We start from the raw sequence: 18,242 nt of genomic DNA, 5'->3' as shown, positions 1-18,242 counted from the left end.
CGTACTGCAAGGCTCGGTGCTGGGACCGCAGTTATTTACCATATACATTAATTATTTAGATGAAAGGATTAAAAGTGACATTGGCAAATTTGCAGATGACACAAAGCTGGGTGGCGATGTAAACTGTGAGGAGGATACTATGAGGATGCAGGGTGACTTAGACAGGTTGGTGAGTGACCAGATGCATGGCAGATGCAGTTTAATGCACTTTGCACAGGTGCACTTTGGTGTCAAGAACAGGAAGACAGATTATTATTGGAATGGTATCAAGTTAGGATATGGGGAAGTACAATGAGATCTGGGTGTCCTTGTACATCAGTCACTGAATGTAAGCATGCAGGAACAGCAGGCAGTGAAGAAAGCTAAATGCATGTTGGCCTTCATAACAAGAGGAGTTGAGTGTAGGAGCAAAGAGGTCGTTCTGCAGTTGTACAGGGCCCTGGTGAGACTACACCTGGAGTATTGTGTGCAGTTTTGGTCTCCAACTTTGAGGTAGGCCATTCTTGCTATTGAGGGAGTGCAGCGTAGGTTCATGAGGTTAATTCCCGGGATGGCAGGACTGTCATATGTTGAAAGAATGGAACGACTGGGCTAGTATTCACTGGGATTTAGAAAGATGAGAGGGGATCTTATTGAAACATATAAGATTATTAAGGGATTTGACACGCTAGAGGCAGGAAACATGTTCCCGGTGTTGGGGGAGTCCAGAACCAGGGGTCACAGTTTAAGAATAAGGGGTAGGCCATTCAGAACGGAGATGAGGAAAAACGTTTTCACCCAGAGAGTTGTGAATCTGTGGAATTCTCTGCCTCACAAGTCAGCAGAGGCCGATTCTCTGAATGCTTTCAAGAGAGTGTTAGATAGAGCTCTTAAAGATAGCGTAGTCAAGGGATATGGGGAGAAGGCAGGAACGGGGTACTGATTGTAGATTATCAGCCATGATCACATTAAATGACAGTGCTGGCTCGAAGGGCAGAATGGCCTACTCCTGCAGCTATTGTCTATTGTTTCCTCCCACACTCCAAAGACGTACAGGGTTGTAGGTTAATTGGCATGATAAAATTGTAAATTGTTCCTAGTGTGTGTAAGATAGTGTTAATGTGCATGGGTATTCTCCACATACTTATGGATGTGCACCTTCAGCAATACTGAACAAGATTGACACTATCCTGAACAAAGCAACTAAGCAGCTCACTTGGTTGGCATCTATGCTCCTAAATATTAATTTCCTCCACCACTGGTACAAGGTGACTATAGTGTCTACCATCTATAATATGCACTGCAAGGATTTGCCTGGGCAACTTTGAAAGAACTAGTAAACCGTCAGCCACCAAAACAACAGCAGGTGCATGGCTACACCAATGTTGACAAGTTTCCTCCCAGTCGGTCACCATCCATACATCATTATTACTGTTCATTAATTGTTGCTGGCTCTAGGTCCTGGGAGCCTCTACTCAACAGCAATATAGAAGTACCTTTACCTGAAGAGCTACAGAAACATTTTAGTAAATGAAAGAATGAAATGTAGACAATGTAATAAGCTCATCATATTGGTTGGTTCACGTCATTTATTCTTGGGTTGGGCGATAGGTTATGGGGACTGTGATTATATTGTCTGGAGGTTAGAAGAATCAGAGGTGGCCTGAATGAAATATAGAAAACTGGGTTTAACAGGAGACGTGGAGTTGGTGTTTCCTTGACTGGGGTGTCAAGGATCAGGGTCTCGGACCATTTGGCCACTCAGGACAGAGATGAGAAGACATTTCTTACCCAGAGGGCAGTGAAATCGTTTCAGTTGTCTACCCAAGAGGATTATGGAGATTCTGTTGCAGAATATGTTCAAGAAAGTGGTGGATAGGCTTTTGGGCATAAAGAGTAGCAAGTGGTGTAGGTTAGTGCAGACAAGTGGTGCCAAGATAAAAATATAGCATAATCATTAAATGCAGGAGTGACAGCATGAATAGTCTACTCCTATTTATACTGTTCTCATGGTCACCATAATCAATAATTATTTTCTGACTTATTAACCAAAATGTTATTACCCAACTACATTGTGGTACAGGCCTTTTGATTATGTTTAGTTTTATCATGATTGCAAGACCTTTCAATATTTCTTGATTCATCACTCCTCTCTAGCATGGCATGTGCTCAAATCTTGCAGTGTGTATGTAAAGACCACAAATGGGGTAGGACAAGTTGAGGAGCTTTAAAAAAGGGATTTAAAGCACTTGGCTTCATTAATTGAATATGAATCAAAGGCAAGGAAGTAATGCTAAAAAAAAATACTGAATGGGCCTCGTCTGGGTGACTGTATTCTATTTACAGCTACAATAAAATAAGACGTTTGGGTACTGGCAGAAAACAATTGTGCTGTAATTATGCTGATTAACTCGGTCATCTATTATTTCCAGTAGAATATACAAACCTTTCATACATCATCACCTGTTTATGGAGAGCTAAGTCTCTTGTTTATTTGGTTGTGTACAGTTCTCCAAATAGTTTCATGGTATTAAAATCACATAATACATCAAGGCGAATTTCTGCAGTCATTTCTCTGATTTTCCATCGTAACATGATCAAAAGAGCAGCAGAAACCATAGCAATCCATTCCAGACCCACCTGCCCATCTCATTTACATTTCTCAGAACTTCTGGATAATCTCAGTTTCAATGGAGAAGCAGGAGAATTTCCCCAACAAATCATCCTCCAAATTCTTGCATTATTTTAATATCTTTTTGTTGTCATGTAGTTGCAAGGTACAAACAAAATGTTCAAATTAATTTTCTCAGTGGCTCTCCCTGATACGTCATTCGCACATACATAAGTAACAAATACATTCACACTTACGCTTTATGTCTCGCTGTTTGTCAAATGATGTAAATAGTTTCAGAAGAAATCTTACCAAGGACATGCAAGAAAAAGGAAAGAAAATAGGAGGACAGCACCTGCTCCTCAATGCTGCCCCATTGTTCAAAATCAGAAGGATTGATCTGTCCTAGATCTCAATGCACCTTCTCTGTCTGTTCCATGTGGCTCACTGTCCCCATTCTTTCAAGGAAGTACCTCATTCTTCTTTAAACATCTCCAGCGATCTAGCCTTCACAAATTTGGGGTAAAGAATACCAGCAATTCAGAATTCTCTGCAAGAAAAAATCTTAAGCTCACAGAAGGTGGTGGGTATATGGAATGCATTGTCAGAGGAGACGGTTGGGGCATGTTGCAAGGATAACTCAATAACTTCACGTTTGACTCCTCCCATTTCCTCCAAATACAAGGCGTAGCCATGGGCACAAGCATGGGCCCCAGCTACGCCTGCCTCTTTATCGGGTACGTCGAACAATCCTTGTTCAATACGTACCAGGGCCCCATCCTCGACCTCTACCTCCGTTACATCGACGACTGCTTTGGGGCCACCTCCTGCACCCACGCACAACTGACTGACTTCATCCACTTCACCACCAACTTCCATCCGGCACTGAAATACACCTGGACTATTTCCGACACTTCCCTACCATTCCTTGACCTCACTATCTCCATCACAGGTGATAGACTCCTGACCGACATCCACCACAAACCCACTGACTCCCATGGCTATCTGGACTACACTTCTTCCCACCCTGCCCCCTGTAAGGACTCCATCCCTTACTCCCAATTCCTCCGCCTACGCCGCATCTGCTCCCAGGATGAGGCGTTCCACACCAAGACATCTGAAATGTCCTCATTGTTCAGGGAACGGGGATTCCCCTCCTCCACCATAGATGAGGCTCGCACCAGGGTCTCTTCCATACCCCACAACACTGCTCTCTCTCCCCATCCCCGCACTCACAACAAGGGCAGAGTCGCCCTAGTCCTCACCTTTCACCCCACCAGCCGTCACATACAACAAATAATCCTCTGCCATTTCCACCACCTCCAACGTGACCCCACCACTCGCCACATCTTCCCATTTCCCCCAATGTCTGCCTTCCGCAAAGACTGCTCCTTCCACAACTCCCTTGTCAATTCTTCCCTTCCCTCCCGTACCACCCCCTCCCCGGGCACTTTCCGTTGCAATCGCAAGAAATGCAACACCTGTCCCTTTACCTCCCCCCTCAACTCCATTCAAGGACCCAAGCAGTCGTTCCAGCTGCGACAGAGGTTCACCTGTATCTCCTCCAACCTCATCTACTGCATCAGCTGCTCTAGATGTCAGCTGATCTACATCGGTGAGACTAAGCGGAGGTTGGGCGATCGTTTCGCCGAATACCTCCGCTCGGTCCACAAGAACCTACCTGACCTCCCGGTGGCTCAGCACTTCAACTCCCCCTCCCATTCCCAATCCGACCTCTCTGTCCTGGGTCTCCTCCATTGCCAGAGTGAGCAACACCGGAAATTGGAGGAACAGCACCTCATATGGGGAGCCTGCATCCGGCGGGCATGAACATTGAATTCTCCCAATTTTGTTAGCTCTTGCTGTCTCCTCCCCTTCCTTAGCCCTCGAGCTGTCTCCTCCCATCCCCCAGCCCTCGGGCTCCTCCTCCTGCCTTTTTCCTTCCTTCTCCCCGCCAACCCCTATCAGTCTGAAGAAGGGTTTCGGCCCGAAACGTTACCTTTCTCCTTCGCTCCATAGATGCTGCTGCACCCGCTGAGTTTCTCCAGCATTATTGTGTACAGTTGGGGCATGTACTTTAAGAACATTTAAAAGACATTTGGACAAGTGCAGGGATATGAAAGGTTTGGAGGGATATGGGCCAGAAATAGGCAGGTGAGACTAGTATAAATGGGGATAGACCCAAAATGCTGGTGTTACTCAGCGGAACAGGCAGCATCTCAGGAGAGAAGGAATGGGTGACGGTTCGGGTCGAGACCCTTCTTCAGACTGGTCGGCATAGATAAGTTGGGTCAAATAGCTTGTTTCTGTGCAGTATGACTAATAAGTGCAGAAGTAGGCTATTCAGCCCATCGAGTCTATTCCGCCATTCAATGTGATCATGGCTGATCATCCACAATCAATACCTCGTTCCTGCCTTCTCCCCATATCCCCTGACTCTGCTATCTTTAAGAGCTCCATCTAACTCTCTCTTGAAAGCATCCAGAGAACCGGCCTCTACTGCCTTCTCAGGCAGAGAATTCCACAGACTCACAACTCTCTGTGTGAAAAAGTTTTTCCTCATCCCCGTTCTAAATGGCTTACCCCTTATTCTTAAACTGTGACCCCTAGTTCTGGACTACCCCAACATCGGGGACATGCTTCCTGCCTCTAGTGTGTCCAAACCCTAAATAATCTTATATGTTCCAATAAGAATTTCCTCTCATCCTTCTAAACTCCAGAGTATACAAGCCCTGCCGCTCCATTCTATCAATATATGACAGTCCCGCCATCCCGGGAACTAACCTGGTGAACCTACGCTGCACTCCCTCGATAGCAAGAATGTCCTTCCTCAAATTTGGAGACCAAAACTGCACACAATACTCCAGGTGTCCAACTAGGGCCCTGTACAACTGCAGAAGGACCTCTTTGCTCCTATACTCTACTCCTCTTGTTATGAAGGCCAACACGCCATTCGCTTTCTTCACTGCCTGCTATACCTGCATGTATACTGATGAACAAGCACCCCCAGATCCCATTGTACTTTCCCTTTTCCCAACTTGACGCCATTTAGGTAATAATCTGCCTTCCTGGTTTTTCTACTAAAGTGGATAACCTCATTTATCCACATTAAACTGCAACTGTCATGCACCTGCCCACTCCCCCAACCTGTCCAAGTCGCCCTGATTCCTCATTGCATCCTCTTCACAGTTCACACTGCCACCCAGCTTAGTGTCATCTGCAAATTTGCCAATGTTACTTCTAATCCCTTCATCTAGATCATTAATGTATATTGTAAATAGCTGCGGTCCCAGCACCGAGACTTGCGGCACCCCACTAGTCACTGCCTGCCATTCTGAAAGGGACCCGTTAATCCCGACTCTTTGTTTCCTGTCTGCCAAACAAATTTCTATCCATGTCAGTACCCTACCCCCGATACCATGTGCTCTAATTTTGCCCACTATTCTCTTATTTGGGACCTTATCAAATGCTTTCTGAAAGTCCAGGTACACTACATCCACTGGCTCTCCCTTGCCCATTTTCCTAGTTACATCCTCAAAAAATTCCAGAAGATTAGTCAAGCATTCGATCATGGCTGATCTATCTTTTCCTCTCGACCCCATTCTCCTACCTTCTCCCCATAACCCTTAACACCCTTGTCAATCCTTGTTAAAAATACCCAATGACGTGGTCTCCACAACTGTCTGTGTCAATGAATCAAAACGATCATCTCTTGCTTATCATACGTTTGTGTCTGTTTACCCTGTTTGCGTCATGTTGTATTGTTTCCCGGCGAGTCCTGGAAGCAGTGTTTCATTAGACCTATTATACAGATGCAAATTTGAGACGTAGATTCTACATTTTTATTTTCTCTCATTTGGCATGCCAAATAAATTGTAATTGAATAGAAGAAACAAGTTGTTCTTCAAGATTGTGAATCTCAGCTCCCTCCTTTGATGGAAATGCATGGCTCATTTTGATTCATACAAGATCACTCCCTCTTTCACCATTTCCCTCACTCACTATATGGCCTTTGAGCATGCTTACTAATCAGTGCCGTTTATAAGCCAATTTTTAAATACAAAATATTTTCTTAGGGAGGGCAGTTTACCTTTTAGCAACTCACTGGAATCGTTTTCCACAGGACAGAGAGTAAAACATTTAAAGGAGATCCGAGAGGTAAATTTTTCACACAGAAGGTGGTGAATATCTGAAACAAGATGCAGAGGAGGTTGGAGACACACATACTACATTTGAAATGTATTCAGACAGGTAATGGATACGAGGCATGGAGGAATACAGATCTAGTGTAGGCAAATGGCATAAAATCACAATGCTCGTTTCTATGCAATATAATTCTAATGAAATTCAAAGGCTAAATACAAATCCGCCATGCCCGGAACCAGTCTCTGATGCATTCTTTCTTTAGGCAAGAAGATGAAAACTGTATATTATTGGTCCCTTTGAACCAACACCATCCAATATCTCACCACTTAACAAGCACTCTCTTCCTTTATGTGCATAAAACAGATGACCACATTATACTCCATGGGTCATGTTCTTAAGGGCCAGTCCCACTTACGCAATTTTTTCGGCGACTTGCCAGCACCCGTCATAGTTGCAGTAGGTTATCGAAAGTATTAAAAATGCGGCATTCTTCAGGGCAAAAGGCATTCTTAGCCATTCGAAAAGGCCGAAAGGGGTGATGGTAGCCATCTTAGGGACGTCGTCGGCGTGGACCGGAATTTGATTATACCCACGAATGTGGTTGACCTTCGAGAAGAAGGATGCGCCGTCTAGATGTGCCGAGAAATCCTGGATGTTCGGGACTGGTTATTGATCTGCCATGGTTACGCCGTTAAGACGCCTGTAATCACTGCAAGGTCTCCAACCCCCGGACTCTTTGGGTACCATGTGCAGCGGGGAAGCCCAAGGGCTAACTGACTGCTGGACAATCCCCATGTCCTCCATAAGCTGGAACTCATCTCGTGTGATGCGCAGTATACCAGGCAACAGGTGGCGCGTGCGGGCGTGAACCGGTAGGCCCTTGATGGGAATGTGGTGGACCATGCCATGCTGGGCACGGCCCCGTCAAACCGGGGCATGAGCAACCCTGGGAATTCAGTGAGAAGGGCTGCGAAAGGTTGCTAGATCTTGGCTACCTCGTCGAGTTGCTGTAGGGGCATGGACGAATTACGCGGCTTGGCAGGGCATAGGTCCGACACTGGAACCATGCGCCCGCCTCGCACATCGACTAACAGGGAGAACGCGTGCGGGTGAAGAAATCGGCCCCCAATATCGGTTGGGCAACATCAGCATCAGGCGAACTTCATCGGGCATCTGCTCTAGGAACGCTTGTTCGAAGAGCAGACATGGGCGGTGCCCGTCCATCAGGGCTAACATCTTTGCCATGATGGTGGATGGCCGTCGATCGCTGACGCTGTCCATATGTAAAATCTTTGCCGCCCTGTCTCTGTGACTGAGACCGAAGGTGTGGAGCTGGAGGGCCTTCAGACCTTCGTACTTGCCAATCTTCGGCGGGTCTCTGATGTAAGGCAATAGCCTCGAGGCACAGTCCTGTGGCAGAGCTCCTACCACATGGAAATACATGGTTTCATCCGCAATAATGTGGTGCAGGTGAAACTGTGCCTCAACGTGGGCGAACCACACCTGAGATTGATCCGGCCAAAACGAGGGTAGTTTGAAGCCCGGTGAGCCCTGCCTCGTGCCGGCCGATTCTGCGGGAACGTAGTCTTCCTGCATGATCTTTGCTTGTCTAACGACGGCTAGACAGGTCGGGGTCACCAATTTGGCGGTCGCAAGAACGACAACTAAGTTTTGTAACTTATTTTATTCTGAAAGTAGCCGCTTAGCTCACAGGTTATTACAACACGTCTGGCCACAACGGCGGTCAGCACTCAACTGCCGTGCAAAATTTAAACCGCGCGAAAAACAACAGCCCCTCCCGAGTCACGTGACCGCGGCTTCCGAACGCCAGGTTCGATATCTACGTGTGCCAGCCGGCGCCGCTACACCCTCTAGATTTTGATACTTGTTGAAATGACGATATATTTCTATGTCCTGATAGTGTACTTTTCTAGGAGAACATGCAGGTGGTGTGTTCCTTAATGCCTGCTGCTTTTGCCCTTCTTAAATGGTAAAGGTAGCAGGTCTCCAAGATGCTGCCAGAGTAACCTATGTTAGTAACTGGAGTGTTTTTGTACATGCATCCATGGTGCATTCTGCAGATAGAAAGTATGAATCTTTATCTTGGTGGATTACTTTGTAATGGATGGATGGCAACTAAAGAGTGAAAGTTAAGTCTTAAGGGCCTGTCCCACTTGCATGCGATTGTGTGCGTTTGACGCGACCAACTGGAAGGGGAGGTCGCGCGAAGTTTGCGCGTGACATCATTTATGCATATAAATCAAATCAGCTGGGCAGGAGGCGGGCCGACTGAATTTGGGCGTCGCACGGCGTCGGGCGGTGATGTCATCACGCAATGCCACACGCTAGGCGTACGCCATCAAGACGTTGCGTACGACGTCAAGATGTGCGTACGTGGGCCAACAGGCCATTGGCGCGCGAAGATTTCGGTCACTGCAGGAATTTCGGAGCCTTGCGCGATGTCGGGACCAGCCCCGCATAACTCCATACCTCTCCACGTTTCTAAGTGGGACCGGCCCCGTGCGGCCATAAGGTGCCCTTACACCTCAAATGACCACAAGGTCGCGTAATTTGCGAGCCAAGGTTGCGTAAGTGGGACAGGCCCTTTACTTTGTCATTGTTTAAAGAGGAGCAAGCCTCATCAAAGTCACTGTCAGTAGGCGTGTAGTGTTCTATTCCAGGTGGCTTCCACATGCTGTTCACTTCCACATCCATCTCACTTGACAATGACTTCAAGCCCAACTGATTGTATTCTTGACACCCCCAAAATTCCATTCTTCATCTCCCCAACAACAACTCCCCATTTTAAAAAAAAATCAGTTATCTCTCAGTTCAAACCACTTCCCACTTAAGCAAACTTTTTGAAAGCTCATTATCTCCAGACCCATGCTCACTTTCCAACCTCCAACCCAGATATTTTCTCTGCAGTCTTTCGGAGGTTCTCACAGAGGAAAGGTTTTTATGCGTGTATACTTGAGCAAGGTCCTTTCTATCACATGGCATATCCTGGGCATCATTGATAGAATATTAGCATAGATGATGGTCTTCCACCTATCAGAGTTTTATTGTGCAAGTCATTCTGAGGAATGAGATTGGTCATGCCTTCAGTTTCATTCCTTATAACATTTTTATTAAAACAGACTATGCTTTCTGCATTCCTCCAGGATTATCGGTTCTACACCTTTTGCAGTTGTGTCCTACATTCTCCTGTGGTATGTGCCACCAATGAAAGAAGAAAAGTTCCTTTGGTATTTAGTTTTCTATTGTCTGTTCCAGACTCTGCTTACAGTGAGTACCTAAACTAGTAATTTACCATTAGTCTGTGTTATTAAAGTATTGCGCAAGAATTGTAAATGGTCTGCATGAAGTGCTGAATTTAAAGATCATACAAAGTCATCCAAAGTCAACCTAAGTGGTGAGAGACATACATCTAAACATATATGAAGCACATTTAGAGTATCGTTGGGGGTATAGTTTTAAAAATAAGTTGCTAATAAGGCCAATGTGTAGAGATAAGTGATTGGGTGAGCATATAGATATAATTCAAAGGAACTTTGATAAATCACGTGGCTCATTAAAGAACAATGTATGCATTTTAATGTAGACAAATGCAACATTATCAATCAAATAGAAAATGTGACAATGCACTTTCTCAATTGAAACTTTACGCTGCACATGAATATATGTTGTATCATATATGAACTTAGGACAATTTTACAGAAGCCAATTAACCTACAAACCCACTTATAATGAGTGCATGTGGAGAAACACCTGTTTGTTAATTCGGCACCACAAACACACAAGATTCTATAACTTTAATCTCACCTTTAATGTGCCAAAGGTCACCATCCTTTTTCAGTATTAACTGAAAACTTGATTAATTTACAATGAATCTCTGAAACTTTCATTAATGTACCTTAGTACTGAGATCAGGATCTCGGAAATTGGATCCGAAAATGTTATCACTGGTTCAATCCCTGGGAACCCGCTTTCCATACTTTCTAACCTGCAATGTATTGTCATAAATATTTACATAAACTATTTTATCCTTCAATTAATATTTTTTATTCCTGGTGCTTTGAATCTAACTTGTATATTTAACATTTTCATTGGCTCTCTATTTAACCATTCTTAAACAATCTAACACTTGCCTTTTATCCTCATTCATATGAAATTAAAGTTTTGAGAATGAAATACATCATTCTTGATTTGTGGTATATCTGGTTTCAGGGATTAAGTCCAACATCATAATTCAATGTCACTCTCCCACTAAAGTCTCATTGTGTATCTTACGGGTGTGATAAATGCAGATGACCATTGCCTCTATTGAGTTCCTTAACATACCAGGTCATAAACTATTTGATTTAATTTATCAGCGCAGGCTCTGAACTACCATGTTCTTCTTCATTAATAATTGGTTGAATGATGTTACTGATGGAAAGATTTATTCTCTACTTTTCCATGAAGCAAACTACTCCAATTTACCCATGAGATATGTAGGTACATTTACCCATTTTCTGTTCTAAAATACCTATTATGGATTAAATCCCTGCTAACGCAAAGCATTCAGTACCAACATCAGCCTTCTAATGCTTCTGATGTTCAAATGCCATGCAGTAGATGTGTCTCTTTTTCTAAAAGTAGCAGCCTCTCATCTGCTCTGCCATTTAATTAGAACATGGGTGATCTTTTATCTTTACAACACAAACCTACACTAATCTTACATAACTACTCTAGTGTCTTTCTTGATATTTTGGTCCCTTTTTTGGAAAAGGGACTGGCAGGCTAAGGAAGACAGCTGATTACAGAAGAATTCTCTCTATAATAAAGAAAAATCCCCAAACACGTGTCCGACAGATCAGAAACACTCTTCAGGAGTCAGGTGTGGATTTGGCAATGACCACTGTCCTCAGAAGACTTCAGGAACAATAATACAGAGGCTACACTGCAAGATGCAAACCACTGGTTAGCCGCAAAAATAGGATGGCCAGGTTACAGTTTGCCAAGAAGTACTTAAAAGAGCAACCACTGTTGTGTCTGTACTCCATAATTTGAGATTTGTGGTTAAAGTACACATTGTCAGATTTTATTAAAGGGTATTTTTATACATTTTGGTAGAAATGACAGCTGTGTTTATACATGGTCCCCCCATTTCTGGGCACCATAATGTTTGGGACACATTGCTTCACAGGTGTTTAGAATTGCTCAGGCATGTTTAAATGCCTCCTTAATGCAGGTATAAGAGAGCTCTCAGCACTGAGTCTTTCCTTCAGACTTTCCATCACTTTTGGAAACCTTTATTGCTGTTTATCAACATGAGGACCAGATTTGTGGCAATGAAAGTCAAAGAAGCTTGTATGAGTCTCAGAAACAATAATAAAACTGTTAGAGACATCAGCCAAACCTTAGGCTTACCAAAATCAACTGTTTTGAACATCATTAAGAAGAAAGAGAGCACTGGTGAGCTTACTAATCACAAAGGGACTGGCAGGCTAAGGAAGACCTCCGCAGCTGATGACAGAAGAATTCTCTATATAATAAAGAAAAATCCCCAAACACCTGTCCGACAGATCAGAAACACTCTTCAGGAGTCAGGTGTGGAGCAACCACAGTTCTGGGAAAAGGTCTTGTAGACAGATGAGATGAAGATTAACTTATATCAGAGTAATGTCATGAGCAAAGCATGGAGGAGAGAAGGAACTGCCCAAGATCCAAAGCATACCACCTCATGTGTGAAGGTGGTGGGGGTGTTATTGCCTAGGCATGTATGGCTGCTGAAGGTACTGGCTCACTTATCTTCATTGATGATACAACTGCTGATGGTACAGGTGCACAACCTTTTATCCGAAGATCCAAATAACGAAAACCTCCGAATAGCGACATTTTTTCAGTCCTTGAAGAAAGGTCCTTGAAAACGTTCACCGAGGGCGGCCCGCAGAGGTGACAGCGGAACCTCCGGTCGGTCCTCGAAGAAAGGGGAACTAAATCCCCATTCATAAAAGAGAAGGTGAGGGTATATTGCGTGGGAGGGTTAATAATTGACAATTTGCTGCTGCCTGCCCGCTGTTAAAAAGTTCCCACGGTAGACTCACGATACACAGTGTATCGTGAGTCTTGCATGAGAACTTTTTAACTCAGCGGGCAGGCAGCAGCAAATTGTCGCTCCCTTAAGTTTCACCCCACCTACACCCCTCTGCTTCCCGGCCATGTGTGTGACCCCTTCCCTCCCCTCTCCAGCTCCCCGCCCATTGCACCGGGGCGGGGGTTTTGCACTGTCTTCACGTCGGAGTCGGTGCCAATCACCGGAGACGTCAGGACCAACGGGACACCGACCCCCAGGCCCACTGCAAGCACGGAGAACCCAGAGACCCACAGCCAGCAGCAGCCCAGCCCCGTTCCAATTCCAGAGGGACACGCTCCCCGTAGGGACCGAAGCTGATGGTGTGCAAAGTGCGTCTTGGTCTTGAGGTTGCGGATGAGGGGGCGCAGCTCGGGATGTGACGTCTCCGGCCACAGGAGCTGAGACTGGGAACTGTGGAGTTGTTTGCAGTTGCAGAGGGAGGGGGCAAGGGCGGTACAGTTCCCAGTCTCAGCTCCTGTCCAGAGGGGTGACCGGAGACGTCAGGACCAACGGGACACCGACTGCAAGCACGGAGATCCCAGAGACTCACAGCCAGCAGCAACTCTAGCCCAGCCCCGCTCCAACTCCAGAGGAACCCGGGTTGCGGATGAGGGAGCGCAGCTCGGGCTGTGGGCGAACTGCCACTTGTCGCTGTAGCGGTGAATCGGGGAGCGGGTTCTTGTTGGTCCTGCCGTCTCCGGCCACCCCCCTGGACAGGAGCTGAGAGACGTCAGGAACACCAGAAGCCGCTCACCGATGCGCCGCTACAGCGACTAGTGGCAGTTCGCCCACAGCCCGAGCTGCGCCCCCTCATCGGGACACCGACTCCCAGGCCCACTGCAAGCACGGAGATCCCAGAGACTCATAGCCAGCAACAACTCTAGCCCAGCCCCGCTCCAACTCCAGAGGAACCCGGGTTGCGGATGAGGGGGCACAGCTCGGGCTGTGGGCGAACTGCCACTTGTCGCCGTAGCGGCCCATCGGGGAGCGGATTCCTCTGGAGTTGGAGGGGGAGGGGGGTATTGTGCTGTTTGATCGCCCCCTGCTATCCCAGGGACAGGGAGACACAGCGGCTTTTGAGAATGGTGGGCAATCACTTCCAAAGTTTTGCCCACACAGTCAGTACACCTCTCCTACATTTGTCTCCCGCACTAAGATTATCTCGCAGAGAATGATCCCAGCCTAACCCTCCCTATTCTCTCCTATTCTGCAAGAAAAAACTACATTGAAGACTCAAACTCGTGATCGAGTAACTGCCGGGATCGAGGCGCAAACTCGCGACCTTGCGGATATGAGCCGAGCACTCTACCACTACGCCAGCCGTTAAAATCTACGCTAAAAATCTTCCTTTCCGAAAGCCGAAAAATTCTGAATTACGAAAAGTGTCTGGTCCCAAGGCTTTCGGATAAAAGGTTGTGCACCTGTAGTAACATAATGAATTCTGAAGTATTTAGATACATCTTATCTGCTCATGTTCAAACAACACAATCCTGCACTAATCTTGCATTCCTGACTCTAGTGTCGCTTTCCCTCTATATCTTTCTTAGTTATTAAACACATCCTCCCACTTACTACCAATTTTAATGCAAGGTCTTGTTTAGATTTCACTTTCTTTCCCACCTTCTTTATCTCATATATAATTCTCATTTTTCTTGTTTTTTTCCTCAGGTGCCTTATTTTTGAGACTGATCTTTTTTATAGTGTAAACTTTCTTAGTTATAAGATTTTTGTATGTTTCAGACCAGATTCATGGTTGCTAAATCCTTAATTTTCTTGATAAACTCTCCTTTGTGGCAGCTGTATTTGTAATTTGCATCATTGAGAATTAAAGAGCAACAGAAATAAACTCCTTATTTAAACCCGTCCCTATAAAAGGAAGGGAAATGATGTGCAGTATCAATGAGAATAATATTTTAAATTCATTAGATGCGTAACATTTCCCATACTAATAAATATCATATTTAGTAAATCTTATCATAGAAAAAGGCAACTACAATAATCTACATTGTAGACCGACAGACCAACAAAGTGGCTATTTCTATTACAAATCTCAAATTGTGGAATACAGAGACAAATAAATAAATGATTGGTCTTTGCCCCAAACATTATGGAGGGCACTGTATACTTAAATAATTTCATTTGAGATATTATCTATTACTAGACCAGGTGCAGACCAGGTGTCAATAACTTATAAAATATGCTAAAAATTGGAGCACTATCATGTACCGTTTTTGCAGAATTACCAGGAATTACTCACATACAGCGAGAGAGCACGTCTGCATGACCTCAATACTGAAAATCTGAGTGCTTTGGTAGACGTGTTTAAATAATTATAATCTCTGGAAACACTTGAATCAAAACAGGTATTTGTGGATCAAAAATATATTAATTAATCTATGTTCTACAATACACCCATCACGTGATATTCTGCCCTGTGACATTCTAGGCTAAGCTCTAAGATATTACAGGGGAACCTACTAGACTTCATCTATTATGTCCCCTTGTCCAGTGTTTCCATGTGCCGTACTCAGCCCTCACTATGTTTCTGAGCAGCGACCAGAAGGAGAGAGACACAGCAACTGCGTACCGTAAGTATGATTTTTTTCCGAAAGGAGTGCCAGTAAAATCCATGATACATGTTTTATGGGCACACACTGTGTACCTGTCTGAGGCCATCTGCTGGTAATGGTAAGTAGATGTATTCAGTCAGTCAAAGGATACTTTATAAACTGGAGCATTAAGACATAAGAAATCAAAGCAGGAATTGGCCATTAAACACCTCATGGCTGCTCTGCCGTTTGATAAAGTTAAGGTTAATCTCTAACCATTTAAAATCACGATGATTTTGAGATATATTTGTCATTCCATGTTAAAAATTTTAATTTTAAATATTAACTAAAAACAAAATTAGGAAAATAAATGAGCTAGCTTCTGCATTCAGTCTTGTTACCATAAAACTATGGGTGCTCTTAGCTAAGTTTTCCATTTCTTAACACTAACATCCTACGCATTGATAAAGTACAAAATGTACAAGTGATGAAAAAAGCATTAGTGTCGCAATTTTTTTTCATCAAGAAAAGTAAAGTGTGACTTTTGTAGTTGCTACAAAAAGACAGAACATATTGGGAAAATATTGACAAAGCTATAAAACCAGTAGAAATTAGCAGTCTCAAGGGTCTAATCCAAACCATCACTAATATATGTTCTTCAGAAATGCAACAAAAAAAAAGAAGTTGTACATAAAATGTATTATGAAAATATATATTAGGCGCTTTGGTGCCATATGACTGTACTTACTTCTAATAAAATAAAAATTAAAAAAAATAAAATAAAAAGAAATGCACCTGACCCACTGAGTTACTCCTGCACTGTCTACTTTTTAAAAACCCACATCTACAGCTCCTAGTTTATATGCTTGAAATTTTCGGCAATTGCTTTTAAAAAAAATACATCATGAAGTAATAGCTGCAGATTTTATTCTACTTCAAAAGTCTGACTCCATTGAAGCATTTAATGTAAACGACTGAAGGCACGTTTCTGTCCCATCACAATACCTTGTTAATTTTCCCATCTATAACTAGGCAGGCATGATAACTCACTAGGAATGATGACTGAAAAGAACCTCGCATTTTTCTCTTTCTTGTACAGGTATGACGATGGAAGCATTTGGAACAATGATTGGAGCTGCTGTCCAAGGTCAGATTGTTGCACAGGGCCATGCTTCCAGTCACTGCTTTCTGCAGAACAAATCAGTTGCCAGCACCAATTCCACTACGATAAACAGCCAACTTGATGGCAACATCAGCACCTTGCAACCAAAAGACTTACTTTCTCAAACGGTATGTAATTTAGCTAGAAATTCCAGAATTAGATAGGTAGTAGAGAAATTTGGAACTGAACTCTTTCTTCAGGATAGACATCACCATCCCCCACCAGGAAGTCATTAAAGCCCTCCATTTCTTCCTCGACCGCAGAACCATCCAATTTCCCTCGACTAACACTACTCCGCCTACCGGAATTGGTCCTCACCCTCAACAACTTCTCATTTGACTCCTCCCACTTCCTCCAAGTCCAAGGCGTCCCTATGGGCACCCGCTTGGGCCCCAGCTATGCCTGCCTCTTTGTAGGGTGCATTGAACAATCTCTGTTCCCAGCATACATTGGCCCTATCCCCGAACTCTATCTCCGTAACATTGATGTCTACATCGGTGCTACCTCCTGCACACAATACAGACCTCATGGACTTCATCAACTTCACCACCAATTTTCATCCTGCACTTAAATTTACTTGGACCATCTCCGACACCTCCCTCCCCTTTCTTGATATCACAGTTTCCATCACAAGAAATAAACTATTGACTGACGTCTATTACAAATCCACTGACCCACAACTACCTCGACTATACTTCTTCCCACCCTGCTTCCTGCAAAGACTCTATCCCCTACTCCCAATTCCTCCATCGACGCTGCTTGTGCACCCAAGATGAGGTGTTCCATACTAGAACATTCGAGATGTCCTCATTCTTTAGGGAATGGGGGTTCCCCTCTCCCATCATAGATGAGGCCCTCACTTGTGTCTCCTCGGTACCCCGCAGCTCTGCCCTTTCTCCCCCTCCCCCTAGTCGCAACAGAGACAGTTCCCCTAGTCCTTACCTTCCACCCCATCAGCCATTGCATATAACACATAATCCTCTGAAATTTCTGCCACTTCCAACGGGATCCCACCACTAGCCACATTTTGCCATCTCCACCCCTTTTCGCCTTCCACAGAGACCGTTGCCTCTGCAACTCCCTGGTTAACTCATCCCTTCCCACCCAAACCCCCTCCTCCCCAGGTACCTTCTCCTGTAACTGCAGAAGATGTAACATCTGTCACTATACCACCTCTCTCGACTCTGTCGAGGGACCCCGACAATACTTTCAGGTTAGGCAGAGGTTCACTTGCACCTCCTCCTCCGCTAAACACAAATTGGAGGAACGCATCTCATATTTTGCTTGGGCAGCTTACAGCCCAGTGGTATGAGTATTGATTTCTCTCACTTCAGGTAGCCCCAGCATTCCCTCTCATTCTATCCCTCCCCCAACCAAGTCGTACTAGCTTCTCATTTTCATTCTACAAACAGCTTACAATGGCCTGTTTATCATCGGTTATTTTTTTGCATATCACAATCACAATAATACTTTATTAGCCAAGTATGTTTTGCAACATATGAGGAATTTCATTTGCCAAGTCAGTCATACAAATAAAAAGCAAAGGAACACACAAAATATATTTCAACATAAATATCCACCACAATGACTCCTCCACATTCCCCAATGTGATGGAAGGCGAGAAAAAGTTCAAATCCCTTCCCTTCTTTACTCTCCCATGGTCGGGGGCCTCGA

The 18,242-nt window shown here is 44.5% G+C and overlaps 1 protein-coding gene across 1 annotated transcript in view; it reads left to right on the top strand.

Annotated features, from left to right (window-relative positions):
- The window catches only part of mfsd2b (MFSD2 lysolipid transporter B, sphingolipid), an 82,345-nt gene that overhangs the window by 14,221 nt on the left and 49,882 nt on the right, over nt 1-18,242 (top strand). The window contains exons 5-7 of the mRNA XM_055636362.1: nt 9,901-10,024; nt 15,367-15,445; nt 16,506-16,696. Coding sequence (XP_055492337.1) covers nt 9,901-10,024; nt 15,367-15,445; nt 16,506-16,696 — 394 coding nt within the window. The remainder of the gene's footprint in view (nt 1-9,900; nt 10,025-15,366; nt 15,446-16,505; nt 16,697-18,242) is intronic.

This window comes from Leucoraja erinacea, chromosome 5 (assembly GCF_028641065.1).
Source record: "Leucoraja erinacea ecotype New England chromosome 5, Leri_hhj_1, whole genome shotgun sequence".
NCBI classification, from domain to species: domain Eukaryota; kingdom Metazoa; phylum Chordata; class Chondrichthyes; order Rajiformes; family Rajidae; genus Leucoraja; species Leucoraja erinaceus.
Note: the sequence above shows the minus strand (reverse complement) of the source record. Positions and strands in the feature narration are given on the sequence as shown.